Here is a 26,114-nt window from a genome sequence, read left to right as displayed (position 1 = left end):
CCATGCTTCGGAAGTCCTTTCTAGACAAAGAGCGTCATCATAATCAACGGCTAAATCATTGAAGACCCGTGTCTCGAGTCACCGCCAAATACGTCAAGCTCCAAAGTTGTCTACGAGAACCGTCAGCCAACAGACAATGTTCACTTTTCGTCAATATCAAGCACTTACCGAACGTCACTCTCCGTCGGACTCTGCCCAGGCGGTGGCGGTAAAGAACCCAGCGGGATCGACTCAAAAGTTCCACCGCTGTACATCCAGCTCCACACCTCACTACTCAGATTCCCACTGTTCGCCTCGATCAAGTCCCAAAGATGGTTGTACGCCGCCAATGCCTTGGTCCTCACGGCTTGATTCGCACAAAACTCCGGTACGGGCGTGGTCGAGCAACGGCCTATTTGTCGCTGAAGTCCAGCAGCCATCATAGCCATAGGCCAGGACCAGACGACCGTGCCGTGGTAAGCGTTATTTGTCCAGTTTGCGGCGTAGACTGCATCGCCGCCGTAGGCTGGGTTGGCCACGAGAAGACCTATTGGGTTGCTTAGGCCGACTGGGAAGGGGTTGAGGATATTGTTTGCTGTTTGGTTGATGAAGGCCGTAAGTTGTGTTTGGTTTGTGGTGTTCAAGAGAAAGTGCCGAAAACAGTCATCTGTGTTCATTACTTTGACGAGGGGCTGGTCGTTGTTGCCTTGTAGTGACAGGCCATGGTAGACGATGGGTGAGGTTATGTTCGAGGCGTAGGATGGGAAGCCGTCGCTTGCGGAGGCTGTGTAGTTGGTGACCAGCGTTCGTGCCTGGTCGACTGGAACGGTGACCTCGAAGAATTGCAAGGCCGAGTCTTCCCAGACTTGCGCGTACTCCCCAGCAAGGGTGGTCCACTCGGGATATTCCGGGAAGAAGCCAGAGGCTGACAACGTAGCGATCGAGCGTAATGCTGCCGGGACTAGAGCGGAGTTCACATCATATGGAATGCGCCCACCACCAATGCCATACGTGCTATCACGCCACTCACCGACCACCTGATCTTCTTTTAGGTGAATCAGGTTGTCTTCAGTCTGACCCCCAGCCGCTGCAAAAGCTGCAGAAGTGTTCATAATCTTTTCTGCATTGATAAGAGCCAGCTCAGCATAAGTCAACCCTTGGTTCCCAAAGTCCTGACTCGAAACAGTAGCGAGAAAGGCATCTTTCCTGCTCTGACCAACTGGGCTCTCAAGGAAGTAATTCTGCATGACCGGCATGAGATAGTAGTCCGTATCGACCATCTGATATGTACAACCTGGTGCGGTACTGCTGATATTCTTCTGCAGATTAAGATAGGTTGCATAGTCTCCAATCGTTTCTTCGTGGCATACACTCCCATCCGTCCTGTTCAGTCTCTCAAGCACGGCTGAGATGACAGCTTCGACTGCGCCGCCCTGGCCTTCGGACAGGACTGGTTGGAGAAGGAGTAGACTGATCATGCTGTCTCGACCGAAGTAGGTCAGGAATCTCCAGGCGCCGGCTGTGAGTTTGTTGGTGTAGGAGAGGAAGGAGAGCGACGTGACTTGATCGGCATTTTGCTCAATCAGTCCTTGCGATTGTGTGTTCAGCACTTCAGTCTCGCTAAGCTGTTCTAGTTGCGGATAGTCGAATGTCGCCGTGAAGTTGTACGTCCCGGCTGCAAGCTCGAGACTGCGGTTGTTGATAGTAATGCTACTGCTGGTATTGGTAGTGGTAGTAGGCACGAAAGACATGGACGTCGTAGTGATGTTGTCGAACCAGAGCCGTGACAGGACAGCACCTCCACCACTCGTCTGCGAAAACGTGATAGCGTTCTGTACAGACGGAACCAGGATAGAAGGACCCTCTGTGAAGTCCCTCATCGTCCTTATGCTGCCCATGATCGGGACCGTGAGCACAGCTGAGGCATTAAATCTGACCAGCGTGCTGATACCGACCTTTGCATTGCCAGTCAAGGACGAGGTATTGGCAGGACTGTACACCCCATCCAACGGCTGGACAGAAGTCCCATTAAACAACTCGATTCCCAACGAACCATTGACGCCATTCTGCGGCGCGAAGAAAGCCACAACGCCTGAGTTGCCAGCAGGCCAGGCAACCAGTAGTCTTGGTCCGATGATCGTGAGGTTACTCCCTGACAACGGACTTGTAACGACGACTTGGCTGGCGCTGTGGCAGTCCGAGTAGAAGTAATTCTCATATGGAGGATCGCTCAGATGAAGTGTTGTCGGTGTGCCTGTGCAGGTCGCTGCACTTGACGATGCCGTCGCAGAGGACGAAGCTGTGCCCGACGGGCCTGATGCTGTACCAGTAAGAGCACTGTTGGATCCGGAAGTTGGTGGATAGATCAGCTCGCCATTGCTGCAACCGTACATTGCGGGTCTGTAGCATGCGCCGCCACAGCGAAGCAAAGCTTCGCCATCGGAGACAGGGCACAGGAAGTTGCCATCGTAGCAGGTGTACTGTGAAGGCAAGTAATACGACTCTCCACACGGCTTCAAGTTCTTGTCAACGGGAGGTGCTGCGCAGTGTGCTGTGACCGCGAGGGCGACCAAGAGAAGCGGGTTGGAAAACATAGTTGCGTGCTACGACAGTGCAAATCGAAATTGGCTATACCTACCGTGAGCGTCGATACTTGTACTTCAACCGTCCTCCGTCATCTCTACCATAGCAGCGTGGTGAGATCCGTGAAGGTTTGAGGAGACCTCGACCATTGCGGTATGGTCAAGCGAAAAGTGTGCGGGGTGATGAGATGGGGTTCGAGGAACAGGCATGGGCCGTCTTGGCGAACGTATGCAAGTACAGGAATCGTTCAGTGCGTCTTATATGTTCTGGAACTCTATGCTTAACGCTGTGTTGCGAGAGCAAGATAGGAGCAGAACATATAGTGAAAGAAAAGTCTGCTGACGTTCGCTCCTGCCTTCTCTGATTACAGCTCTGCGACAAATCTAGTAACGGAAGAGCGATCACGGCTGTTCAAGACTGGTTGATAGAGCATTCGATGCCAGTACCGTTCTCGAGAGTGAAGTCGGCCCCATCCACGTACATCATACCCTCATCTCCGCCCACCAGGATGCCCATCTTACTCCCTCCCCCTTCATCCAAGTCCAAAGCCTACTTCCCCATACGCCCTGCACCGCCGCCCAATCTCACCGCAGCAGGCACGACCTCCAATCTGTCAACCGCCGCCCAGGTCGCCGTCACTGCCGCCAATGTACTCAGCACTGTCCGGCCCAGATTCACCGTTGCCCATTTGTCAACCAGCGCATGCGTGGTCTCCTCCTTAGCAACACCGCTCTCGATCGCGGTATCTGTCAATGATGCGCAGGAGAGGGAATGAGCTTTGCGGGTAAGCTTCTCGGTGATGGGATGGAGGAACAGGAGGGAGTACGGGAATACGGATGCTAGGAGAATGGATGAGGTTGTGTAGAGAATGTGGGCTGGGGAGCCGCGGTTTGGATCTGGTGGGTGCGAGACGTGTGTTAGCTGGGCTTTCCTTCATTCCCATGGCACAGGGCCTTATGCTTTATGGTGAGGGAGAGATACACTCCCTTCATCGTCGCCAGAACTGTGGGGGACGTACCTCTGTAAGCAAAATACCCAAACACTCCGGTCCCGAGCGCAACGAGCACGGGATTGATGATGAGGTCGGCCTGGAAGACGTCATCGATCTGCTTCGCCAAGAGAGGGACGGGCGCATGTAACAGAGCAGGTACTGTGCCGAAGCTGACTGCGAAGGTTTTGCCGGCGAGGAAGGCAGAGGTGGTGAGGCCGAGGACTTGAGCAATTCTGAGGGGCGTGCCCATGTCCGTAGTGTAGAATGTGCCTTGTGACATGAGGTTCGACATTTGGGTAAGGTGTGTCGTTAGTGAAGGTTTGATGGTGATGATTGTTCTTGTCTATGCGGAAGCAAATGGTCGAAGGTATTATCTAAGGTACTCTCCTTGCTTCGTCCGGGCACGGTCACATGATATAAGTGAGCTATACCGAGCTCTCGTCTTTGAGCCTGGGACAGTGTCGTACCGAGTTTTGCTTGACTATTGTTCTTGCGACAACATGAATGACATTGCGATGAGTGTGTACCATGACGATTTGACCCTACCAGCGCATTGTACTTGAGGGGGATCTGCGACATGTCTCGACCTACAGTGGTAACGATACAAACATGCGCCTCTACTCTCAACCGCATAATGCAGTCGTGCTCGTGGGCAACCCGTACGATCGACACACACGTAGTCTCCACACTCAGCAGAGGATCGCGTCCTTCGGGATGCGATCGATGCAGCCATGAGTTGCCAGCGGGTGAGTGGCAAATGCACATTTCTATCTGCGCGAGCCATCTGCACAGCATAGAGCCAGGAGGTCGTCCAGTCGAAGCCGCAGGTTCGCCCGGTGACAGCAGTACCGTGATCCGCCTTATCAAAGGCGTACTAGTAGGGTGCAGTCAGAGACCGTGCAATAACTTCAATGTCTCCCTTTCGCAAAATGTATGCTCTGCGACAAACATCCGTTGACACAAGATGGCTTCGTTGTTCTTGGTCGTGGGCAGAGTCTAGCATAGTGCGATACAGGCAAGGTAGAGGGCAATGTATCAAAAGCTATTCCAACACTTATTCGAGTATCCTAGGGGGTGCGATGCAGCAGATTATTATTCCAAGAGATTAATGAGCGGCTCATGGCAGGCGGCTCAAGTTTGCTTGTGTCTGTGCTCCCCTTCCCGACTTCCTCGCTAGCCATCCACCTCACGACCAGACGATAATGATCTCGTGAGTTGCTACTGCGATGAACACACGATGTGCTGCAACATAAAACACAGATCGGATCAGCTTTGTCTCTCCTACGCCTTGGGGATCTTAGACAGTCCTTCAAAGCACTTCTCATGAGTCTGCGGGCCCTCACCAGATTCTTGGCTTGCTACTCGTCTAGATGAAACGACTAGGTCTCAACTCGAGATTGACGATGTGCTACTCTCGATCTCATACAAAAGATGCCCTTGCTCCCCTCATACCAAGATCTACTATTCTGACACTCCCATGAACGATTCCTTTCTCTGACCAAAGTCCTTCCTTCGAACAGCAGGCCTGTCAACCACGGCTCCCACAGCAAAAATGTTCAGCTTCACCCTCCCGGTCCTAGCCATGGCCTCAGCCGCCTTCGCAGCAGTCACTGCCCCCATGTCCCTGGATCAACGCCACGTCGCTCGCCAGACCCTCTCCGGCCAAGCGACCTTCTACGGCGGCAACGTCCAAGGCGGAACCTGCTCTTTCAGCACCTACACCCTTCCCTCCGGTCTGTACGGCACCGCCTTGTCAGATAGCAACTGGAGCAACTCCGCCAACTGCGGCGGCTGCGTCGCCGTCACATACGGTGGCAAGACAATCACAGCTATGGTATGTCATGCTCGCACGCCATCTGCACAAACAGTACCACTAACACACCCCTCACCAGATCGTCGACCAATGCCCCGGCTGCGGAACAAACCACCTCGACCTCTTCCCGACCGCCTTCACCTCCCTCGCCCCCGCCTCCAAAGGCATCATCGACATAAACTGGGACTACGTCCCCTGCCCCGTCGTTGGCAACCTGCAAATCCACATGAAATCCGGCGTCAGCCCGTACTGGTTCTCGGCCCAAGTCGTCAATGCCCATCGTCGTACCACTACCCTCGAGACTTCCACGGATCAGGGTAAGACCTGGAAGGCGACGACGAGGCAGACGTACAATTTCTTTGAAAATTCTGGTGGAGTTGGTGCTAATTCGGCTTGGATTCGCGTGACGAGCCAGACGGGGACGCAGGTTGTGGTTAAGGATGTGCCTATGACAAGTGATAAGGTTGTTACTGCTAGTGCTAATTATGCTTAGAGAGTTAACTTGGTTGAGTGGGTGGGGGTGGGCGTGTTGAGCATGCCTGAACGTGTTGGTGTATGGAGAAGTATAGATATTACATAAGTATGTACTCGTACTCCTGGAAGGAGATGTTGACAGTCACCTCTCCGGTGACTGAATTATCCTCGCGACTAGTCAGCATGCCTGGCTGTAGCCGGGTGGTCTCCATCTCGCTTCTCATCTAACATCGCATTCCACCAGCGCACAGCTCGACCGATCCGCGCAAGAATCTTCCTCTGGGATCGACCACACCATACGACTCGTGGCCGGGCCACCTTTCACCAGACCGTCGCTGGAAGGTCACTCTGTGCAGTCTCGCCTCAGGCGCCAGAAACCCAACTCGAAAGTAACTTCGCCACCATCCAGCCCGGTGTGAGGTGCCTGATGAAGTACAGAATCACACCATCTCTCTCTCGAACCGCCGCCAACACACCCATTACATCGCCTTTCAAAGGAACTCCTACTCCGGAAACCCAAGAGCGATCCAACTAGCTCCAGCAGAATAGACTGTACTATCCCCCCACGTCTCCAGATACCATCTGAACCCTTCCTTGCTCACCTCCTCCACCCGGACCCTAACCCTCAAATCCGCATTCCCCGCCACATCAACCGCATTCAAAGCCGCAAGAACCGTCGGCACCACCTCAAACTTCTTCCTGAAAACCACCCGTCCCATCGTCCGCTCCCGCGGCTGCGTCCGCTTCCGAACATCATTCGTACTAAACCTTCCGGAATCGACGTGGCGTTTCGACGAAGGGAAAGCAATCCAGCACATTGCCGCGCCGGACATGGTACCGTTGTCCCAGGTGTTGAGGTGGGCGGTGAAGCCTGCAGGGCTGATGGTGTCGGGGAAGGCGCGGAGTTTGTAGTCATTTTCGCGGCCGGAGGGGAGGTCGAGGCGGTTGAGCCAGCAGATTACTGAGGGGGGTTCCGTGAAGGGTTGGGGGAAGGTGATGGATTTGGCGCATTTTTGGGGGAGACTTGCTGGCGTCTTCTTCGATGTTTTCGTCTTGACCGGACTCGATTTTGTCGATGGAGCTGGTTTGGCTGGGATTTGTTTGTCGATGGAGGTGTCGTATTGGCCGAAGATGCATTGTTTCGCGTTCGCTTTGTGTTCGATCCAGGTCGTGCTGGCCGAGTACAAGGTAGCATCACCCCAGGTCTCGATAGCTATCCGGAAAGTATCCGCTGTGATCTCGTTGGCGATGAGATTCGCTCTGATCGGTCCTTCGCAGCTGATATTGAGGGAGTCGAATCCAGCGGCGATGTTAGGTGGCTCGTCGTATTGATCTTTTTGGAAGGCGATGATCCTACTCGTTGTCAAGGCGAGTTTGGCACTACGCCTCACTTCCTCGGTGGAGAAATGTCCATCATCCAGACGTGCTTTGGCAATATGAACCATTGTTCACTGTGGCGCCCTCGACTTTCCCAGGTACACGGAACACAAGTGAGACATGATCGTTGCAGAGCAGCAGATCCGCCTGTGCTTATCATACATATATACCCTGCTGCACATCGACGAGGTTGGAACTTGGCACGAACACGATGGGGAGAGAGAAAGCCGTTGGTGGACGCGCTCGGACGCGTGCAGCCAATCTAATGGTTGACGCCACATGATGCAAAAAGGCCAAAGCCGTTGCAACGTGTGATGAGCCACACGGCAGCGATCGTGCTCGAAGCTCATCAGAAACAAGGGCGACGAGAGCGAATCATTGTAAGGCGCCGGAGTACGCATGAAGCAGCAGCCTTTATGATGAAGGAGGCCCATCGAATCCGAGAATCTGTCCGACGGCACGCCACCCTACAACAGCACCACGGACCTCGTGCGGTATCAAGGCCTTAGCAACGGAGACGGGAATGGGCATGGATCGATCCAAAAACGATGGAGTCTGTGGTGGAGAGCTTCGATGGTCCTGACTGACATATATACAGCGTGTACAACGAATTCGATCTCCTGTCGACGAATCTCAATTAAAAGCAGCCCGCTAACGTACGCTCCATCAGGAACTTGTGTGCTTTCGTGTGTGGATCTTCTTGCGTTCCAGTGTGCACACCCCGGACGCCGATCGCTAAAATGCAGAAACCACACATTCCAATCCTCTCGCTCCAGCAACAAACGACAAAAATGTCAACCCAGCACGCTCGCCACTTCCTGCCATTCCCTACCCTCTACAACTCCTACACCCACCTCATCGAACTCAAAAGGTTCTTCACCTCCCCCTCCTTCATCCCATTCATCCCCAAACTCCTCACCTGACTCCCCTTCTTCAACTTCTGCAACCCGACCGCCACCTTCCACGCCTCCTTCTCCTCCAACACAAACGTATACCGCTTATTCTCCGCATCCCTCGCCGTCGCCCTGAGGACATGCAACCCGCCCACCTTCCCATCCTCAACCAACTTCAGCGTCCAAGCCTTGACATCCCATTCCCGTTGCGGCACACCCCGGATATCATCATCGATGAATAATCCCTCGGTTTTTATGCGCAGGATTAGGCCGTCCGTCACGGCGCCCGTGTTGGAGATCAATTGGGCGACGGGTTTGGTGGGGAAGGAGTCGGTGAAGAGGTAGACGGCTTTGAGGTGGATTTTGTCCGGGTCTTGAGTGCTATATGGTCCTCGCTGGGACGGTGGCGGGGTGGTGCGGGCGGTGCTCACGGTCGGGGCGTAGCTGCTTTCGCTCAGGCCGGAAATGGAGGAGGCGGAGGATTTGTAGGTTGGGCGATTCTTGCTGGGAGGTGAGTCGTAGGGGCGGTAGGAGTGGGTGTTTCCTGCTTCGCTGGCAACGTAGGAGGTTGCGGTCGGTTTCTCGTACTTGCTTGTTGCAGGTTTGCTGGAGGTTTTGGTCTTTTCCCTTTCTGCTTTCTCTCGGGCTTCGCGCTCGCGTGTGTCTTTTTCTCTTGCTTCCTTTTCCTTTTCTCTAGTCTCTTTATCTCGAGCTAGTCGTTCCCGTGCTATGCGTTCTCGTGCTTCTCGCTCTCGTTGCTCCTTCTCTCTCGATCGAGCTTGCTCCCACTTGTCTTTCTCCGCCTTAGCTCTCGCTACTCGCTCCGCTTCTTCACGCAGCTTCTGCGCTTCTTCTCGTTTCTTCTTCAGCTCTTCTGCACGTTTACGTTCCTCTTCCCGTTTCCGTGTCTCCTCTCTCGCCTTCTCCCATCCACTCGCTGCCGCTGATTTCGGAGTCGGCGCCGGTTTCGGGGGAGTCGACTCTTCTGGCGGGCGAGGTGGAGGCGGAGGAGCTGTACTTTGAGCGTCCGGCTGCGGCGCATACCCATGCGCATGCGACTCATGCTGCCGCTGCTCATACCTTGCCTTGCCCGTTCCACTCGTACTGCCCTTACCACTACCACCCTCACCCTCCCCACTCCCAGCCTCCCCTTGTGTCTTTCCCCAAGCCCATCCCGCGATCCCCACCCCAGCAACCAACAACAACACACCCATCCCACCACTCGCAACAACAGTACTAAGCCACTGCTTCAGCACCGGCATCACCAGCGTCCACACCCCGACAGCCAATAGCGCACACGCAACACCAAGCAGGAAACTATTCCGATGCGGTTGCATGGACGGCAGGTAAAGAAACCCCGAACCAGCCGAATGCGGCGGGATGATGAAGATGTCGTAGTTGCCATCCGGCAATCCGCTCCCACTCCCACTCGCATTCCCACCCGGCGGTCGCGCGTCCTGTCCATGCGGTGGAGGCGGTGGCGGGGGCGGGTCGGCCATCTCGTTTTGTGTCTCTGGCTTGGCAGCTGTTGTGTTGTGGTTGTCTCACGGGTACAACGGTCGCAATGTCGCACGTGTATGACTCGGCTATCGTCGAGGATTGTGAGACGTATTGATGCTAGCACTTAATCTTCGCCGACGTAACCGGCCCATAGGCGCTGCTGTGGTATTGTGTAGTGGTGTTGTAGGGGTGGTTGCCTGGACCTCGTTTCCGTGTTTGGTTTGGATGGCTGGAGACTGGGATCCAATTCGGGAATTGCGATAATGGACTTGGTACAGTTACGGAATATGCTCGTGTTGTTTGAGATGGTGTCTGAGTATGAAATGGTCGTTGCGAAAGGTTGTTTATGGCAGTTGGATCTCGTTGTCCTCTGCGTCTTGGAATTGTTTAGTCTGCCTGCGACCCAAGAAAGTCAAACCCACAGCTCGTTGCTCCCCGGCCCGTCCGCTGCGAGCACCCGTTGCTGCGACAGGCCTATGCCGGCTGGATGGACATACGCCGGCACTTCGACACTGTCACTCTTCTACGAACCTCTAGCTCGTCTTAACAAAGGGCTGCAAGGTGTGGACGAGATCCTTTCTGAGGACTTGGACTTGGAATATCTTGACCAAGGCCACAGCAACAATACGAACATCACTGATCACACGAGCCCCTCCCGCCAGCGTGTTACCAGCTCCCACTCCCACAAGCAGACGAATAGGGACTCGCCCCGGCATCAATTCCTCTCCATTCGCTGACTCGTGGCGCTATGCAAAGACCGCCCGTTCGCCCTCCCCATCCCATTCGGCACTCACCAACCTGTCATGCAATCTACTGCAGCTTCTATGCAGCTTGCACAGTCCGTTCTATAGCGGCGACTGTTCACCGCTTGCCACGTCAATTCTGTACCCGACTACTGATGAAGTGATGATGGAGAAAAGCTGGTGGCGCGCGTTCTGGAGCTCGTGCGCGTAGAAAGTAAATAGAGCGATGCACGGGGCAACGGAGCTACTGTAAACTACATGTAAAGTGACGTGTGCCACGTGTGAGCTGCGTTCGAGCACGAGCTCGCCCGATAGTAAGAAGCAATGTCTTCGAGGCAGACTCTTGGGCTGATATTCAAGATGGATTAATTGTGTTAGATCTCTGTGAGCCTAGCCTAATGGCGGATCTGATTGCCCGTAGAGGAGTAGGTGCAGTTGGCAGTTCGTGCAGGATTTTGAGGCAGTAACACGCTTCAGTAACAGTGAGATCTGTACGCTCCAAAGTACTCGTATACCTACATCGTGAATCACGGCTCATCCCACTTGTCTTCAACGAGAATCTCTTGACCCTGCTGCTCCTCCGCAAAGCGGCTCCTTTGGCGAAGTCCTCGTCCATACACCCTGAAAACGGCCGCAACAACACAGAATGAAGTCGCGAGGCTAGCCAGCAAGATCAGTGCATCCCTATTACCCATACCTTCAAACATCTGGTTAGCGAACAGAGGGAAGACTCCTGACAGTACGGCTCGGAGGAAGGACATGGGCGCGTTCGCAGAAGCGGCGTAGCTCCCGTAGGCATCGACGAGATATCCGCTGAGTGTAGTGTCGAATTCGATGACACCATAGCCAACCAGTATCAAGGCTCCCATCGACGACCACAACGCCACCGCTGTACATGAAGAACCATGTGGAACGCTAAATGCGAACCACCAGAGCCCAGCTGCCAAAACTGGAGCCGCAAGGTAAAACCCGAACAATTTGTCCTCCGGCTTGACACTCTTGCCACTCCGCTCGATCCTGTGGATAAGCCGGATGTCATAAATTCTCGGCAGGAAAGTAAAAGGAATACTAACTGCCAGCGCCAGCATCACAAGCGAAGCAGATCCTCGCTCCATCCCAAAGCCGTCGACGTAGACTCTCGTGAGACACGCCGAGAAGAGGTATATCAGGCCGTAGACGAACGCACCCATGAACGAGACGACGAACACGATCGGTTCCGTGAAGTAGAATTGCATTGGCCGCCAGAGGGAAGAGCGGACGAACTCTCTGAATGACGGGAGAGTGCCGGTGTCTGCTGAGAGCTGGTCGAATTGCACACGCTTGGAAATCTTACGGACTTGTTGTTGCAGAACTTGCGTGGGTCGGGATTCTTGCATGAGGATGCAGAGGAGAGTTAGGACAAAGGCGGTGATGCCGGCGATGCCGTAGACGAATGGCCTGGAAGACTGGTCAATGTTTTGACCTCGTCGTGATAAGCAGTGTGCTCAGGGTTCGTACCATCCAAAAGCAGACTGCGAGATATAAGTCGCCACAGCAGGCCCACCCGCCATCCCCAACACCGCCCCACTGATCCAAAGATGAATGATCCAAATCCTGCCTCTCGTATCCCACATATTCTCCAGACTCCCAGTCGCCACAACAGCCGGCATAGCAGATACCAGGCCCGAGACGATCCGCCCGACAATCACGCTCTCTTTCGTCGGCCAGACCGCGATCAAGAGACACGCCAAGCAAAAGACGAATGTTGACGTCGTATAAATGAGCCTGCAACCGAAGCGTTCCACGATGGGCGGGAATACCAACGCACCGACAGCCTGCGCAAGCATATATAACGTCACCCACGAGCAGATCGATCCTACGAAGCTGAAGCCTAGGGACTTGCCAGTAATATCCGCTGCCACAGACCCGGCGATACTGACCAGCGTCATGAAGAATTCAAGAAAGCAAATTAGACTCGTATCGAAAATCTTCCTCAGCAATGGCCAATTCCGAGGATGAGACCGGCTGTCGGTGCGGAAAGTGACGAGGCCAATGTCGCTGACGTTGAGGCCTTTGGCATAGAGGGCGGCGGAGACATGGCGGGGGATGTCGATGGAAGGAGGTTTGTCGAGGGAGGAGGAGGAGGAGGAGGTACGCGAGTCGGTCCGTGGTGGAGGTGGAGATGAAGTGGGGTTGTAGGCGGTGGGTGCAGTGCTGATGTAGGGGTTGCTTGAGGTGTGCGAGGGGGTGAAGGATGAGTAGGAGCTTGAAGGCCAGAGTGTGAGGCCGGGAGGGCGGTGTGGACGGTCTGGGCGCTGGTGCGATAGCTCCATGATTAGTTGATTGTAGCTTTTTAGTGGAGAGACGGTTGATGCACTTTTTCTCGAGATCACGTAGGAGAGTGGCCTGATATTTATCCATACCGCGATGCTATTGACACGAGCAAGGCGGGAGGCCAGCACGTGTTCAAGGCCACGTTACAGCGGGCCTGGCAGCATGCGCGTGGTGAAGCCCAACAAATGTGCTTGTCGGGAAATCAGCAACGAGGATTACGCAAACGTGGAAGCATGCTTATACGGTTGTCCAGAGGTCGTCTTCGTCTTCTCATTCGCGAGCATTTCTGGTCATCGTGTTGTCTTCGAGATGTCGCATTCCGCGGCGCTTCTTAAGCATTCCTGGACTGATAAGGAGTTCCTGCAGAGTGTAAGCTTCTTTTTTGACTTTGGGCGAGTTCAAAGCTGTCGGTAAGAACGTCACCTACAAAAGAGAGGGAGATTTAAGCGTGACGAGCGATGTCAGTGCTTGGATTCAAGTCAGAAAAGCTTTAGCGCACACTCGATCAGTCAGGAGTCATCAATACCTATCGATGATGCAGAATTGAGCTAGTGCTGGCGAGAGGAAAGTCGGTCTCACCCCTAGTTCAGGGAGGGAGAACATAGAATAGAAGTGGAAGCCGTGGCGCGTACTTGAAGCAATGAGAGTTGTGTATGATGCGACGTACAGGTCGATTGTCTAGCCATTCGCGCATGCTTACTGTGCCTAGTATGTCGCCTTGGCAGCCGTCGGCGGTCCTGGATAAAATAGACATGGAGTTCAGATCGATCCTTCGAATCCGAGAGCATTTCTGCTGGGACCCCGGAGTCTCGCAACAAGCACTTCACTCTATTTGCTAGCTTCTTAACAGAAGATAGTGACTTCTGCACTTCGGTCGCAATGCCATGCTCAATCGCCGCATCAACATGTGGTATCTTTTCAAAACGTCTCCTCTTCGCCCGCTACCTCACCTTCGGCCTCTGCTGGTATCTCAAACCCTGCAATCAAATCAGCAAGCAGAATAGTGGCGGCGCAAAGTGTCGTCATCTACGCACCCTCTTCTGTCGAATAGAGGATCGTCTGTATCTGCTTCAACAGGCTGCCCTCATCCTCCTCCAGCACAGGATCTGCCTCCATCGCTTGCTGTATCAACAGCTCAATGTCCCGTAACTTGCTAAAGTAGAAGTCCCGCTCCCGTTCTAGACCCTGCACCGTCTCCACAAGTTCCGTGTTCTTCTGCTGCAGTGCTGCGCTTGCTGGGCCGCCACTTCCCGTCTGCCTACTAGTCGTCCTCGGTGCGGCCGCCGCGCCACCCACTGGTCGCCTCGCACCTGTGTTTGTTGGAGCTGCTCTTGCGGGAGGTGGCATCGCGGGCGCAGCACCTGGTCCAGCACCTTTCCGTCTTGCTACCGCATCGTAATCGCCACCAGGATAATATTGGTCCCAGTATCGCTTGCTCCACTGCAGGAATTCGAGGTTGTCTTGCATCTTGCATTTCACCAGCTGCTCAACGGGAGGTGTACGATCAACGTGGTGCTTGCGGAAGGTATTCGACAGTATCTTGAAGTTTTCGAGGTACTGATATTCGCTGGTCGCGTTGAACCGCACTCGTGACATAGGAAGGTCGAGGAAGACGGAGTCGTATATTTGGCAGAACGCGGCACTACAAGCAATGTCAGCGCAAATATCCAGTATGGCGAGCCTGTACCCAGGACATACCCAGTACCGCACTGCTCAACTTTCGTGATATTGAGCTGCAACAGGCCATTGAGCCACGCGAGCAGCTCCTGCCTAAACGAGAACATCAGAGAAGTGTCAAGCATTCACCTACAACGAATATGCATACCTTGACTCGCCCATCTTTGCGATTGATCAGTTCGTAGCCAGCGGTCGTGATGAGTGAGGTCTGACGTGGATTATCGCTTTGTTATGCAAGGCAGTAGCCAGATAAATGTCTAGGGACGGTTCGGCGCTTGTTTGGGTCAATGTTTGGTTGTTTGAACGAGGGGCACTTAATTAAGACGGCAAGGCCCGCAACGCGCCAAAAGTGCTTGCACGTGAGGTTAATCCGGCATCGGAAGGTACGATGACGTGCTGAGATATATGGGGAAGGCACTTGCCAGTCCTTCAAATCAATGCTAGGCTGACAATGCAACCATTCGGAAGAGCGATATCGAGTCCAATAGCACGGCGCGGTTTCTTCATCGCCACTCCCCGCCGACACCCAACGGCAGCTTGCGGCAAGACTTCTTCGATCAGCCATTTCGTACGAGCCTTCTCAGCCAGCACGATGATACAGGATCCATTCAAGCCAGCTGCTCGAGTTGCTGGACAGCGACAGGATGTCTGGAGCATCGTCAACGAGGCTGCACAGGCTTCACCCGTGCAGCCCATCGTCAACATGGGTCAAGGTTTCTTCGGCTATAACCCTCCTGAATTCGTGCTAGATGCTGCTAGAGATGCTCTGAGCAAGGTCGAATGCAATCAGTACTCACCGACGAAGGTACTTTGAAGAGGCCTCTATAGTTTGTTATGCAACCAGGCACTAATGGCGCTTAGTAGGGCCGCCCAAGGCTGAAGAAAGCTATTGCTGATGCGTACTCGCCATTCTTTGGTCGAACTATTGATCCCGAGAAGGAAGTCACGATCACCACCGGAGCCAACGAGGGAATGCTGTCAGCATTCATGGGCTTCCTGGAGCAAGGAGATGAAGTCATCGTGTTCGAGCCGTTCTTCGACCAGTACATTTCCAACATCGAGATGCCCGGTGGCAAGGTCGTCTATGTGCCATTACATCCTCCCAAGGACGGCGCCACCAAAACTACCTCAGCTGGAGAGTGGTCCCTGGACCTTAAGGCATTAGAGAGCGCGATTACGGACCGCACCCGCATGATTGTGCTGAACAGCCCGCATAACCCAATTGGCAAGGTCTTCTCGAAGGACGAGCTACAAGCTATAGGGGATCTGTGCGTGAAGCACAACATCATCATCCTGTCTGATGAGGTTTATGACCGCCTATACTACGTCCCATTCACACGCATGGCGACTCTTTCACCGGAAGTGGCAAAGCTCACGCTCACGGTCGGAAGTGGAGGCAAAAACTTCTATGCTACTGGCTGGCGAGTGGGCTGGTTGATCGGACCCGAGCATTTGATCAAGTATGTCAGTGCAGCACATACCAGGATCTGCTACAGCTCTGTCTCGCCTTTACAGGAAGCTACCGCTGTCGCCTTCGAGCAAGCAGATGCGCATGGTTTCTGGGACGAATCTAAGAAGGAAATGAAAGCCAAGGTCGACCGCTTCACCGAAGTCTTCCGCGAGCTCGACTTGCCCTACTCCGATCCAGAAGGTGGGTACTTTGTCCTCGTGAATCTCGCGAAGGTGAAGCTGCCCGAAGACTATGATTTCCCGCCACACGTCGCCAGTCGGCCACGTGACTTCAAGCTCTGCTGGTTCTGCATTAAGGAGTTGGGCGTGGCTGCCATTCCGCCGACAGAATTCTTCACGGACAAGAACGCGCATATTGTCGAGGACTGGTTGAGGTTCGCTGTGTGCAAGGACGATGAAGTGCTGGACAGGGCTAAGGAGAGACTGCGAGGTCTGAAGAATTACATACAGTAGATTCAGTAACATGAATGTATGCCAAACATGTGAATTTGCATGCTGCTCCTTCCTGTTTCGAACAATGGACGCGCTAGAGTCCGTGCACCGGGCAAACGCGACATTGAAGCACGCCACCCTGCTATGAATTCTTTTCGCTCATGTTGCTTCCATTGCACGACAAGACTTACATCTCCGTCGCGATGAGCACTCTTATCACCATTGCCAGCCGATGTGAGATGGCACATCACAAGCTGGATATCTGGAAAGAAAGACCTCAACAACTTGTACGCCAGCTACAAGGACATGTATGTTGCGACCATACCACGACTATACCGCACTATCTCGGTCGACGAGGGGTGTCAACAAACGCTCCTCCTGGCAGCCCTTACACCAGATAATGCTGGGTTGCAGCACGTACGCCATCTTGAGATAGTCCCATCGTGCGGCAACCATCATCTAAGGAGACCAGACTTGGACTTTGTCCTTACCATGTTTGCGGACATGCTCCCACGCAATAGGCTCCTTACATTTTCGTAAGTGCTGAAATATAATCCCGAGCTGCTTCGTGGTGCTGACATACATAGCTGCGACGCCTCCTATGCTATAGATCGCCAAGCCATAGAGACGCTATACGCACGACAACGGTACCTCCGTACCTTTCGAACAGATAATGGAGATTTGAAGCGCACGCTCGGGATGGTCGATAAGCTCGTCAACATTACCCAGCTACACATGGAAGTCTACAGCCCAGAGACCGCAAAGACAGCCAACGCCATTCTGAACAGTGCTGTGAAGCTGCAGCATCTCGAGATCCGAGCCGATCTGAAGCAGTATTGTAAAGCTACACAATTCTTGGTTACCACTGTCCCACCATGGGGTCACGCACAAGCCAGCAAGGCAATCATCAACACGGTCTTCCACCGTGAGGTCGACAAGCCTTGCGACATCGACAGACTGGGTAAGAAACGCATCTTACGCTCGCTCCAGATCTATGATCTCTGCTCGGACGAAGCAGCGAATAGGCTAGTGCGTGAGGTCGACTTCGCACGGCTCGACTCATCAAGCCTGCTCAAGTGTGAAGGGATGATCTCTCTACTGAGGCTGGTGAAGCGGACGGGCTTGCCTGCGCGCATGAATCTTACCGAACTCATTCTGACCCAGCCGACGGAGCCTCCTGGTGTTGCTGAACACATCGACGATGCCATTGACGATTTCCTCGGTAGTTTCGGTGGTCTACATACCCTGGTCATCCATGGCCCTTCGGATGAGAACCTTCGTCCGAGCCTGGAGGCACTAGCCGCGCACAGCTCTACACTTCGACTCCTCTATCTCGGCTGTTGCTGGGTTCTCCCCGATGACTTCGACGACGATGACCTCCCATTCAAGCCCTACTACGAGGTTGGCGAGCTTGGTAGCTTTCTGGCAGAATGCGCGAACTTAGAACAGCTCGCCTTGGACATGCCTGAGCCAATTCTGGAAATTGAGGAACAGGAGACACAATGTCAGTGTCGACCATTTGCTGTAAGGATCATCTCATGGGACATTTGCTCTGTCTGTCGTTGCTAACACTGCATAGGAAGCGCTATCGAGGGCCCACTCCTTACGAGCACTCCGCACGCTTACGATGCCAAACGACGAGGACGTCGAGGATGGTATGCCTGACAGCTCTGCCGTGAGAATTTCTATCAACGCGAGCTTTAGTATGTGCGCAAACGCCTACCTGACTTATCTTGCAAACTTGGGCGCTTTGAGCCTTGTGCACGGTGGCAAGCGCGCGGACAAGAACCATCATCACGGAGACATTCCAATCACCCCTCGGATGTATGGCCGAGGCACGACCACCAATGCGTACGGCAGGAAGAGCGCCGTTGCATTGCCCCTTTCGAAGCCGAGTCTGCAGGAGATCGAGCCTGTGTCGAGCATTCTCGACATCGATCCGTCCGATTTCAGGATGATGCGCCGGGGTATGAATATGTAGCAGAGCATTAAGTTTTCCGCACAACGCTTGATTATCATGCAAATGCCTGTCACAATCCTATCGTGTCCATGGAGGGTATCGTCCGTCGAACGCCATCGCTAATTCCATTGATAATCATCCCACACACCATCAACACTCTAGCCACCTGTCGACGCCGCGATCTCCCTCACGTCGTCCTTGATATCAGGTATACCGCTCATCATCTCCCTCGCCAGGATGTCCCGGAACTGTGCGAAAGCTTCACTCCTGCCCTTCAACTGCTGATTCCACTTCATGACTGACTCGACAAACTCGCGGGTGTAAACATCGGGATTGCGAGACTGCTCGATGTACTGAATGATGCCAATCGGAACTGGGATGTTCAGCGTCCGTGCTTGTTGGCTGACCTCGACGAGATTCTGGATGAGGCGTTTGCTGCGTGTGGGTCAGCTGCTGGTCGGTCAGTGTAAACAAGCGCTACCATTACATTTCATCTGTCATAGCATGTTGCGTGCCCTGGCCATGGTAGTCGTGGGCTTGGAGAATGAGCATGTACAGGTTGGTTATGATGGAGCGAAGGCGTTCTGTGGACGTCAGTAGCTTACCATGTGCTCACAAAATCATGATACTAACGATCCACAGCTTGCAGTGTGGCAGCGGCCATCTTTATCACCGCTAAGAGGACGACTGCTGATCAACGATGTGTGCACGAAGAAGTTGACACTGCGCGATCGAACTGTTGATCCGGGATCGCCGCCAGAAGCCGCCACGGCCCGTTGATCCGCATCTGTCTTGTGTCACGTCAAATATGCTACGAAAGAGTTGATGCCATCGCGCAGGACAGAGTATACTGACACTGGCCCAACAGCAATGGGCATTAGCTATGGCATCAGGCATAAGGCCAGCGCGGCACAATCGACAGGCTAGCAGGCTCTCTGCCTTGACCAACACACCTGAAAAGGACATAGCAGCAGCGCAAAAACTGCAGCATGAAGAGCGGGACGAAGCTACCATTGCTTATGTCAAGCAGGTATTATGCGCCACTACGAACAGTAAAGATACTGCAGGCGATGGCGTTGACGAGAGACCATTGAGCGAGCTTCTGCCACCATTGACCAGTGACGGCCGAATTGACATCCAGTTGTATAGCATACTGGCAGTGATCCTGAGCCAGTTTGTGCAGGCGTGGTATAACAAGATCACGCCAGATGCTAGTTTTGTGCAGGAAGTCGTTGGTGTGATTTCGCACTGCACGCGAGGCCTGGAACAGAGACTCCAATACATTGACCTCGAGGTGCTGTTGCTCGACGAGCTACCGGCCTTGCTGGAAGCTCATGTGGGAGGTATGGAGTCGAGCTCGTAGAATCAAGGCTTCATGATCTGACAACGTTCAGCCATCGAGACTGCGAGGAGAGCGGTCATTCTTCAAGACAGTGGCACCGATGACGAGGCGATGCGTATATCAGCGGTCTATCACACTCTCCGACCACACAATGCATTGTTTCCACTACCAACGAGCGACGATTCGACCGTAGCGCAACGGAACCACGAAGCTGTGTGGTCTCAAACCCTGGTCAATGAAATCCTGCCCTTACTGCTCCCGCCTGAAGACCTTGTCAACCCGTGCCTGAACGTACTCGTATCAGAGATCTTCTCGGAACTGATTTTGCGCAATGCCGTGATGGGGAAGCTATCAGAACCATGGCTGCTTTGGGATGCAGTCACTAAGCTGATCTACATCTTCAAGCCAAGCACTGGACGATCAACTGGAAATGTCTTGCAATCACCGACAAACAGACTGGACCAATTTGGACTACTGGCGGGTGCAGAGGCAAACGCTGTCCAAACAGGCGCATCTGAGAGCCGTCGTGGCGTGCTTGACTCATCTGCATTGACGTTCTGGTCCATAATGCAGAACGGCGTCATGCTCTGGAGTTTGTTACGCGCCCTCGCGATAGCTCTCATGAACGCCAGCTCGAGCTCACAGCCAGAACCCACAAAACAGACTACTGCAAACAAGCACAAGGGCCACGCTGGCGCATCCGACATCCACCCGTCCGCAGACCCTGAGGAGCGGCACGCTCGTCTTCAACGGCCCATCGTCAGCATGGCAATCTGGAGCTGCATGAACCATGTCTCATCGCTGAGCAAACGGATGCCCTGGCTTGTTGGATCTCTCAGCCTATTGCGATGGTGGTTGCTGTATGGTCCCGGTTCCGTCTGTGGTTGGAACAGTACGATCAACAGGTAAGCAGTGACACTTTCATACGAGTCGTCTAATGCGAAGGCGTCGTTGAGATCGGTGTGTTACACCATTGTATGATGTACGGCGATACACAGCCTTTGGACTACTGCTCACCCAACAAGTGGATATCTCCCGCCTGGCTGCATGAGGCGCGCATGAAGTAACGGTCATATGACTTGGAGCTTCACCAATCAAAGGGCTAAGATGGCATCTCTTGGCATGGTCCCTTGTCTCAGAGGAGCTCCACCTCTGTAATCCACCTCGCGTGGTCGCCAAAACGACCACGACATAGCTACCGTTGCCGACCTTCGACTCGGTTGAATGCCTCGATCTCGCTTACGGACTTCGTCACCACTTGGGCTGATTCGCCTAAATTCTGGGCATCAACCAAGGCGGGGTGGTCCCAGCGGAGTCTTCACTGGCTTCCGTCGCGGTGCGAACCTAGGACGGCACGCATGTCATTGTCCGTGCCTGCACCTGAGCGCGAACACGCCATTAAGGAATGGCAGTATCCCTTCCCGATATAGTCCATCAGAGACAGCAATTATTGATGGAGGACCTCGGCCTGGTCGGCCGATTTCGGACACAAATGCTATTGTTGGTATACGAGACCAACACATGGGAACTGCCAGTCAGAGTCTAGATGACCACATTCGAGCTACCATTCGTCAAAATACGGGAGCTACCGGGTCGTGTGGACATGTAGACCTGCTCGGCTATATCCCAGTGCACTCCCACGCTCGTGCGTTCGTGCAGATGTCTTGCATGTATTTGCATATGCGCATGATGGCGCACGACACGTTGACCAAATGAGAGAACTTCATGCTAATCAGTCCATGCAGGCTGCTATCGGACCAGATCCACCGGAAGCTTGACACCACCATGGCGCTGCAGCTCCTTCGATCGATCAGGTCCGCTGCCTTTCCAAACAATGCGTTGGCGCCTGGCCGAGTGCCGCCTAGCATCGACGAGATCGCCATCATCAAGCACAATTGTGCAACATCCATCATCGACGCTATACCGGAGGTTATAAGGAGATCGTATTTCGCGTCGACGGATGGAGACCTGGTACAGAAAGACGTAGAAAGGACACTCGACTTGTTTGGATCAGCTTACATCAACAAGCATTTGATAGCGGGAGCTTTGGAGCTGATAATCGTCAGACTCTTTCCAGAGCTTGCTATAGCGGCAGATAGTACCGAGTGAAGTTGATGCAGGCTACCATACCGCCTACCGTACTCCTCGCTGCACCGAAACCAGACTATACCATGTAACGCCTCCTGAGCAAGAAGCGAAGTTTGAGGTCGTGATGCTGTTGAATACAATGGCCGAAAAAGCAAAGCCAGCGAGTCCCAAGTCCGTCATGAGGTCGCGCGAGCGACATGTTCCATCTTGATTCCTGTCCCCCCCCACCCCCCTTCCAAAGTTGTCCAGTCTTTCCCAAACCTATGTGCAGGATTTCAATCAAATATCTGCCAGTAGGATCGAAGTGAAAAGCGCTCGGGCGCATACATCTAATGCTCGCTGTAAGAACTCGCGAAGGCGATCGAAACGAGTAGAAATGCTGGATCTGTCTTTACAATGCTGTACTGTTGGATCGTGACTGTAATTTGAGCTTCTCCATGAGCTTGCCGATCGTGACGCCCTCCTGGAATTCAAGGAAGCCGTTGGGCTGCTGCTCGATGAAGCTATGGACTACTTCAAGTGCTCGGAGAGCTTCCTCTGCACTTGTGCCTGCTCTCAGAGATGAGCTCGAAGTTGACGGCGTGACTTCACGTCGTTTTTCGGCTAGCAAGATATGCGCAGGTAGTGGAGGTGGTCGCATGGTGTCGGAAGGTGAGATGGTGTATGGTCGATCCTCTTGTCGTGCGAATCTCATGGCCTCATCGATACTGCTCATAGGATCCGGGGCTTCTTCCATAGGCGAGTCAAGAACATTGGTGTTGATGTACCGTGGTGTCGCTACTTCAGAGGATGTCCCACCCATGGTGAACTGGTCTAGCAAGGGAAATGTCTGACTTCGCGGTCGCTGGCTGTTGGCTGTGGGTGTCGCAGGAAGAAGCGGGCGTGCAGTTAACGGTGCTGCTGGTATAAAGGGACTCGGTGCGGTGCCTGAGTCTGGAGTGAAGAAAGGTGAGGTGGGCGAAAGCGGTCCAGGTGAGAAAGCAGAGGGCGCTTGTTCAGCAAAGACACTGCTAAGAGAGGTGCCGCTCTGGGAGTGGAAGGGGCCACTGCGGCCAGATAACTCGGCATAGTCGTCTGGACTCTCGTTCTTGAGGCTCTCACGGCTTTCTGCGCTGTGCAGCTCGATTGACGCCGGAGATGCGATTCCTTGAGGTGAAATTGGCGACGTGCCACTAGGTGTATGTGCAGAAGAAGCAGCGTTAGAGATGCCCTCTGCATCGTCAGGAGCTAGGGAGCTTTTGCGTGATCGTGCCCCCATCAGGTTGTTCTTCAGCTTGAATTTCTCCAGCCAGCTAGCACTCATGATCTGTTGTGTCTCTGCTGAGGACGAAGTCGAAGCAAAGGCTCGCGCCTTCTCACGAATCATGTCGTCCGTCAAAGGAAACCCTTTCTTCTCCTGCACGCTGGGTCAGTCGATGTGTCGCAAAGCAGTTCTAGACAACGTACTTGATTCTTCGCCCAGACTGCGAGTGCGCGCTCGATGTCCGGCGAACGACCTTTGACTCGTTTGACGGGAGATTTGCTGCCATCGTCTTGGAAGAGATATTTCTCCTTCTGTCGCAGTACTTTCGATACAGTGCTATATGGCTGTGTCAGTTTCTGCATGGCCTCATCTCCTCGGAAGCCTTCTCACCTTCTCTCGACTCCAAATATTGCTATCAGGCTTAGTACAGTCTGGTCATCACAACGAAATCACTGACGTACCTCCAATCTCCGTCTGCTTGCTGCTGGGGTGCTCCTCGGCATACTGACACATCCGCTTACGGTCGAGATCTGTCAAAGTCTTCCTTGGGGTTGGTACCGATCGTGTCGATACCGCTGAAATGGGCGTCTGCAGTGCTCCGAGCGTGACTGGCTGTATAGGTTGTACAGGTTGCGGGTACATAGGCTGGTATGCTGCCGGCGCCTGGCTGTTCAGCATCGACGGCCATTGCGGCATAATCAGCGGTTGTAGTTGAGGCGGCATCGGTCTTGGCTGAATGCTAGCTGTAAAAATACCTGACTCCATGGGCATGGGTGGACTGCTGAAGTTGAAACCAGAGTATTCCTGTGCCGGTGTGCCATGGTGAGAATGTGGGTAGACGTGCTCCCACGACCCAACTGGTGGTGACGACTGATATCGTTGATGGTGACGATCGTCGTCGGCCATGGCGAAGACAATCATTCAGGCCTCAGGCGAGTGCCTCTTCCGTGAGAGTTGATCCCAAGCCGTAATAAGCGCGAGCGTCGGAGCCGCGCTTGTAGACCAGAGCACGCTGTGGCTTATGCTACCAGGGAGACGCACGGCACCTGCAGCGTTCCCGATCGTACAGTGGTGTCGCGCAGCATACGAACATGAAGTGTGCAACGCTAGACCAGAGGGCATCTCTGCCTCAGATACGGACCGCGGAATGCATATGCAGGTGCCAAAGCAAGAGAGACGAAGTAGACGATGTGCTGACGGGCGGGTTGAGCAACTGCGGAGGCGAGGATATCTATCAAGGTTGAAGGTACTTCCCGAGAGACGGTCCGGAACGCTTACAACACTGAGATACCCTTGACCAGCAAGCGTACATGGCTTTTTGGGCTGCCATTCTGGTGGAGGATCCCTGCGGACACCCGATCTGTCAAGCCTCAAAGTATCTGACAGGGCGAGACAGGCGTGGGAGGCCAACAACGAGCATCTAGGATTGCTAGTCGTCGATTGTGACTCAGGCCTAGTGGATAGGGCCATACGATTGAACATCCTTCAGCTGAACTCCCTGCTGCTCAAAACGAGCTTGACGCAGGCCGCCACACACAAGCTCGTCCGTCCGCGACACATACAGAGCCAGAAGCAGGTCTGTAAAAAGCGGCCTGCCGACGGAAGGCCAACCGGGGTTACTGGCAGGGACCCACTTCCTCATGAAGCATGGGGCTAATAACTCCCTCCGCATTCTTAGACTGTAAAGTGATCTACCAATAGTTTGGGAGAGTTGGCATCTCTCGAATACTATTGCACGAGTATAAAAGACAGTGTCACCTAGGTTCAACTACGCCATGCTGAGCCCAATACTTTCGTTACAACTGTCTCGAATATAGCAATGGCGACGTTGGACCGATGCCACAAGCCAAAAACAGCGGCCATTCAGGCACCGGGAACAAGTACTTTGGTTACTATTCGACAAAGACCCGGAGATTGGAGCCGTCGGTATCCCGAAACAGCCTTTCTTACAATCAACTTAGCGACGATAGCGCTCGTATGCTGAGGAAAGGCGGAGCTCGACTGTATTCATCATCTCGCAAAGCAGCAAGGCGAAGCAGAGTGAGGTGGTGGTTAATTACGAGGCTTTGAAAAAGTGGGGGCAATGCTTCAGCATTTCGCCATTGGCTGAGATATGCAGAAAAGCAGCACGGCAGCCCAATCGTGGCAAAGCATGACCGCACATATTTCCAGCGCGGCGGGTTCTGTCAAATTCGAACTCTCCCTCGTCGCGGTTTCACTGTCGACTTCGCTGAGACGACCCTTGTTGCGATCTACGGTATCCGTCCGCAAGTGACTTCGTTCATCGGAACCTTTTCTCATCGGCTCATCGACGACGACGAGCCTAAATTTCACCGTTGGAGGTACGTTCCGCTGGCGGCGTCTGCCGTACCGGCAGCTCAGACATTCCTCCAGATCGACCTCGCAGATCGACGACGTCCTGCCGTTCGTTGTCGTCTCACCGAGGTTATTGTCGAATCCATGCTGGTGGCGACGACTCCTCCGATGAGGGCCACGGACAAACGGCGCGTCTTCAGACAATCTGTGTAACCTCAGACGTAAGCCAGTGGTCTCAGCTAATTGCCGGCCGACTAAACTGGCCGCATGAGCAGAACGTCACGGGGATCAGTGGCACTGCTATAGGTTAGGCTCTCCAGGCTGGCCTATCTTGAGTCGGAAACGCTTTTTCTTCTGCTCATAGGTACGTGATCTTGATCATACCTTCGCGATTGGCAATTCCAACGAGGCGCGCTTTGCGACGAGAAAACGACACCGCCTACATCATTTGTTGGCAACAAAGCACGCTTGCTAGGGTAGCTATAGCTTGCATTTTCGTGTATGCGACCGCAGTCCTCGCTTCCAAGGTTGAGAACCCAGCTTGCAGCCTCGTGTCTGTACAGCAGCGAATAGCAATGATAGCATTGATTGCACCCACATCTTGAATCGTACTTCCCAGATGATGTCTAGAACATGCCACGCCACGCCACGCGGAAGATCAGGAATAGGGGATGCCACGTCCGAGAAATTGCGTCGCAGGAGATTCGTCTGCATCATAGTACTACTAGACTAACGGACGAAGCTGCGACAGACATGAAGCCTGTCTAAACTCGTACCCACGACGGCGTCATGCAAACAGAACCAAATCTAGACGACCGACCAGCGCTTACGGCAGTCTAGGCATAGACGTTAGGCCTACAAGGACAGGCAAGTTGACTGAAACGTGTGGATGCCTATCATTACATCCTCCACCAAGAAAC

The 26,114-nt window shown here is 53.7% G+C and overlaps 13 protein-coding genes across 13 annotated transcripts; 4 read left to right on the top strand and 9 right to left on the bottom strand.

The window, feature by feature from the left end:
- Positions 1–55: 55 nt before the first annotated feature.
- LTS14_010023 (uncharacterized protein) lies at positions 56–2,573 on the bottom strand (the record flags this gene model as incomplete). The annotated part of the gene is made up of 2 exons (XM_064842701.1): positions 56–110; positions 169–2,573. The coding sequence occupies 2 exons, from the start codon at positions 2,571–2,573 to the stop codon at positions 56–58; spliced, it is 2,460 nt and encodes an 819-aa protein (XP_064689698.1).
- Positions 2,574–3,111: 538 nt separating this feature from the next.
- Positions 3,112–3,845, bottom strand: LTS14_010022 (uncharacterized protein; the record flags this gene model as incomplete). Its single annotated transcript, XM_064842700.1, has 2 exons — positions 3,112–3,458; positions 3,581–3,845. 2 exons carry the CDS (start codon positions 3,843–3,845, stop codon positions 3,112–3,114), a joined length of 612 nt encoding a protein of 203 aa, XP_064689697.1.
- A 1,260-nt stretch (positions 3,846–5,105) lies between these two features.
- Positions 5,106–5,859, top strand: LTS14_010021 (uncharacterized protein; the record flags this gene model as incomplete). Its single annotated transcript, XM_064842699.1, has 2 exons — positions 5,106–5,387; positions 5,446–5,859. The coding sequence occupies 2 exons, from the start codon at positions 5,106–5,108 to the stop codon at positions 5,857–5,859; spliced, it is 696 nt and encodes a 231-aa protein (XP_064689696.1).
- Positions 5,860–6,343: 484 nt separating this feature from the next.
- On the bottom strand, positions 6,344–7,285 carry LTS14_010020 (uncharacterized protein; the record flags this gene model as incomplete). Its single annotated transcript, XM_064842698.1, has 1 exon — positions 6,344–7,285. One exon carries the CDS (start codon positions 7,283–7,285, stop codon positions 6,344–6,346), a length of 942 nt encoding a protein of 313 aa, XP_064689695.1.
- Positions 7,286–8,061: 776 nt separating this feature from the next.
- On the bottom strand, positions 8,062–9,609 carry LTS14_010019 (uncharacterized protein; the record flags this gene model as incomplete). The annotated part of the gene is made up of 1 exon (XM_064842697.1): positions 8,062–9,609. One exon carries the CDS (start codon positions 9,607–9,609, stop codon positions 8,062–8,064), a length of 1,548 nt encoding a protein of 515 aa, XP_064689694.1.
- A 1,271-nt stretch (positions 9,610–10,880) lies between these two features.
- Positions 10,881–12,665, bottom strand: LTS14_010018 (uncharacterized protein; the record flags this gene model as incomplete). The annotated part of the gene is made up of 2 exons (XM_064842696.1): positions 10,881–11,790; positions 11,851–12,665. The coding sequence occupies 2 exons, from the start codon at positions 12,663–12,665 to the stop codon at positions 10,881–10,883; spliced, it is 1,725 nt and encodes a 574-aa protein (XP_064689693.1).
- Positions 12,666–12,936: 271 nt separating this feature from the next.
- Positions 12,937–13,360, bottom strand: LTS14_010017 (uncharacterized protein; the record flags this gene model as incomplete). The annotated part of the gene is made up of 2 exons (XM_064842695.1): positions 12,937–13,089; positions 13,334–13,360. 2 exons carry the CDS (start codon positions 13,358–13,360, stop codon positions 12,937–12,939), a joined length of 180 nt encoding a protein of 59 aa, XP_064689692.1.
- Positions 13,361–13,584: 224 nt separating this feature from the next.
- BIM1 (microtubule integrity protein mal3) lies at positions 13,585–14,505 on the bottom strand (the record flags this gene model as incomplete). The annotated part of the gene is made up of 4 exons (XM_064842694.1): positions 13,585–13,643; positions 13,701–14,308; positions 14,365–14,436; positions 14,492–14,505. 4 exons carry the CDS (start codon positions 14,503–14,505, stop codon positions 13,585–13,587), a joined length of 753 nt encoding a protein of 250 aa, XP_064689691.1.
- A 430-nt stretch (positions 14,506–14,935) lies between these two features.
- BNA3 (arylformamidase) lies at positions 14,936–16,266 on the top strand (the record flags this gene model as incomplete). The annotated part of the gene is made up of 2 exons (XM_064842693.1): positions 14,936–15,148; positions 15,208–16,266. 2 exons carry the CDS (start codon positions 14,936–14,938, stop codon positions 16,264–16,266), a joined length of 1,272 nt encoding a protein of 423 aa, XP_064689690.1.
- Positions 16,267–16,737: 471 nt separating this feature from the next.
- LTS14_010014 (uncharacterized protein) lies at positions 16,738–18,226 on the top strand (the record flags this gene model as incomplete). Its single annotated transcript, XM_064842692.1, has 3 exons — positions 16,738–16,781; positions 16,833–17,769; positions 17,825–18,226. 3 exons carry the CDS (start codon positions 16,738–16,740, stop codon positions 18,224–18,226), a joined length of 1,383 nt encoding a protein of 460 aa, XP_064689689.1.
- A 137-nt stretch (positions 18,227–18,363) lies between these two features.
- NUT2 (RNA polymerase II mediator complex subunit) lies at positions 18,364–18,869 on the bottom strand (the record flags this gene model as incomplete). The annotated part of the gene is made up of 3 exons (XM_064842691.1): positions 18,364–18,640; positions 18,693–18,789; positions 18,839–18,869. 3 exons carry the CDS (start codon positions 18,867–18,869, stop codon positions 18,364–18,366), a joined length of 405 nt encoding a protein of 134 aa, XP_064689688.1.
- Positions 18,870–19,088: 219 nt separating this feature from the next.
- LTS14_010012 (uncharacterized protein) lies at positions 19,089–20,456 on the top strand (the record flags this gene model as incomplete). The annotated part of the gene is made up of 2 exons (XM_064842690.1): positions 19,089–19,548; positions 19,600–20,456. 2 exons carry the CDS (start codon positions 19,089–19,091, stop codon positions 20,454–20,456), a joined length of 1,317 nt encoding a protein of 438 aa, XP_064689687.1.
- A 1,570-nt stretch (positions 20,457–22,026) lies between these two features.
- On the bottom strand, positions 22,027–23,784 carry LTS14_010011 (uncharacterized protein; the record flags this gene model as incomplete). Its single annotated transcript, XM_064842689.1, has 4 exons — positions 22,027–23,031; positions 23,082–23,214; positions 23,269–23,290; positions 23,340–23,784. The coding sequence occupies 4 exons, from the start codon at positions 23,782–23,784 to the stop codon at positions 22,027–22,029; spliced, it is 1,605 nt and encodes a 534-aa protein (XP_064689686.1).
- Between the last annotated feature and the right edge of the window lie 2,330 nt (positions 23,785–26,114).

The sequence above is a fragment of the Recurvomyces mirabilis genome (genome assembly GCF_035927965.1).
Source record: "Recurvomyces mirabilis strain CCFEE 5264 chromosome Unknown scaffold_36, whole genome shotgun sequence".
Lineage (NCBI taxonomy): Eukaryota > Fungi > Ascomycota > Dothideomycetes > Mycosphaerellales > Teratosphaeriaceae > Recurvomyces > Recurvomyces mirabilis.
The sequence above is the reverse complement of the archived record's forward strand: the minus strand, read 5'-3'. Positions and strand labels throughout refer to the sequence as shown.